The 1,217-nt window shown below is 30.0% G+C and overlaps 1 protein-coding gene across 1 annotated transcript; it reads left to right on the forward strand.

Moving 5' to 3' along the window:
• The first annotated feature begins 299 nt into the window (after window positions 1-299).
• LOC125851462 (putative F-box/LRR-repeat protein At3g18150) lies at window positions 300-788 on the forward strand. The gene has a single exon (XM_049531250.1). The coding sequence runs from the start codon at window positions 300-302 to the stop codon at window positions 786-788; it is 489 nt and encodes a 162-aa protein (XP_049387207.1).
• Window positions 789-1,217: the final 429 nt, after the last annotated feature.

Here is a 1,217-nt window from a genome sequence, read left to right on the forward strand (position 1 = left end):
TAAATCCAAGAAAAATGTCATAACACAGTCTTTCAACACCATTTTCATTTTTTATTTATAAATGAAATTAGATTATATTTTTATTTTTTTGATTTGCTTTTCAAAGTCGAGAAGTATTTCAAAGCAAGTTGTTGAGTGCATTTGCATTTAATATCTCTTAACATCTCTACAATTCTCCCTCTATAAATACAAATGTTTCTCATATTATATTCTCATATCTTGAGTTAATACTTTCTCTTTAATATATACAGTTATTTTCTGTCATACTATTTTTCTTCTAATTTAGAAGAAAAATAATGATGGAAGCTCCAGGATCCAAAAGAAAGCGATTGTCAAATCGTTCTGTTTATCTTCCTAATCATGTGATTGATAGGATTTTTACCTTTTTACCTATTAAGGATGTTATTTCTTCTTCTGCCGTAGCTAGTCCATTTTTAAATTCCTGGATGTATGCTCGCAATTTGCGTTTTGATAGAATCTTTAAGAGCAATTGTGGTAGGGATGATATCTCAATAATCAATAAAATCATAAGTGGTCATTTAGGAAAGAAAATTTACAGTTTTCATTTGTACATTCCTGCGCCAAATAGGTACTCACTTTTTCTTCAGGAGTGGATTCAAATTGTTGCATCAAAGGGCATAGAAGAGCTCGAGATAGATTTATGGTTTACACCTGATAATGAAGATACTTACTATATGCATTCTGATTTTATTGATATTGAAACTCTTCGAAGTGTAAAATTGTTCAATTGTGAGTTGCGTTTATCGCCAAACTTAAAAGGCTTATGATTTTTAAAATCGCTTAGTCTAACTAAGGCTCCAATCACACCTCATTTTATTCAAGAGTTATTTAGAAGTTGTGTGGTACTTGAGTCTTTGTCATTGACTTTTTGTTCTTCTCCTACTAATGTTACAATCAAAGGTTCGAATCAACTTAGAACTATTTTTATTAGAGGTTGTGGTAAAATTTGTTTGATCACTATTGATGATCCCAATATTCACACTTTCCATTATGAGGGTGAGATTGATAAAATCAAGTTGATTGGTCCGACAAGATTTGATGATGTGATATTCAATCTTGATACTATTACATGGCTTCAACATATAAGCGGAATGGGTAATTTGATTGAAATCTTAAGAAACGTCCGAACTCTCTCAATCAACAATATTTTTCTTGAGGTAATGTAATGATTTTTTTTTATTTTGAAATTTATTTTT

Source organism: Solanum stenotomum, unplaced genomic scaffold, assembly GCF_019186545.1.
Source record: "Solanum stenotomum isolate F172 unplaced genomic scaffold, ASM1918654v1 scaffold25986, whole genome shotgun sequence".
Taxonomy (NCBI): domain Eukaryota; kingdom Viridiplantae; phylum Streptophyta; class Magnoliopsida; order Solanales; family Solanaceae; genus Solanum; species Solanum stenotomum.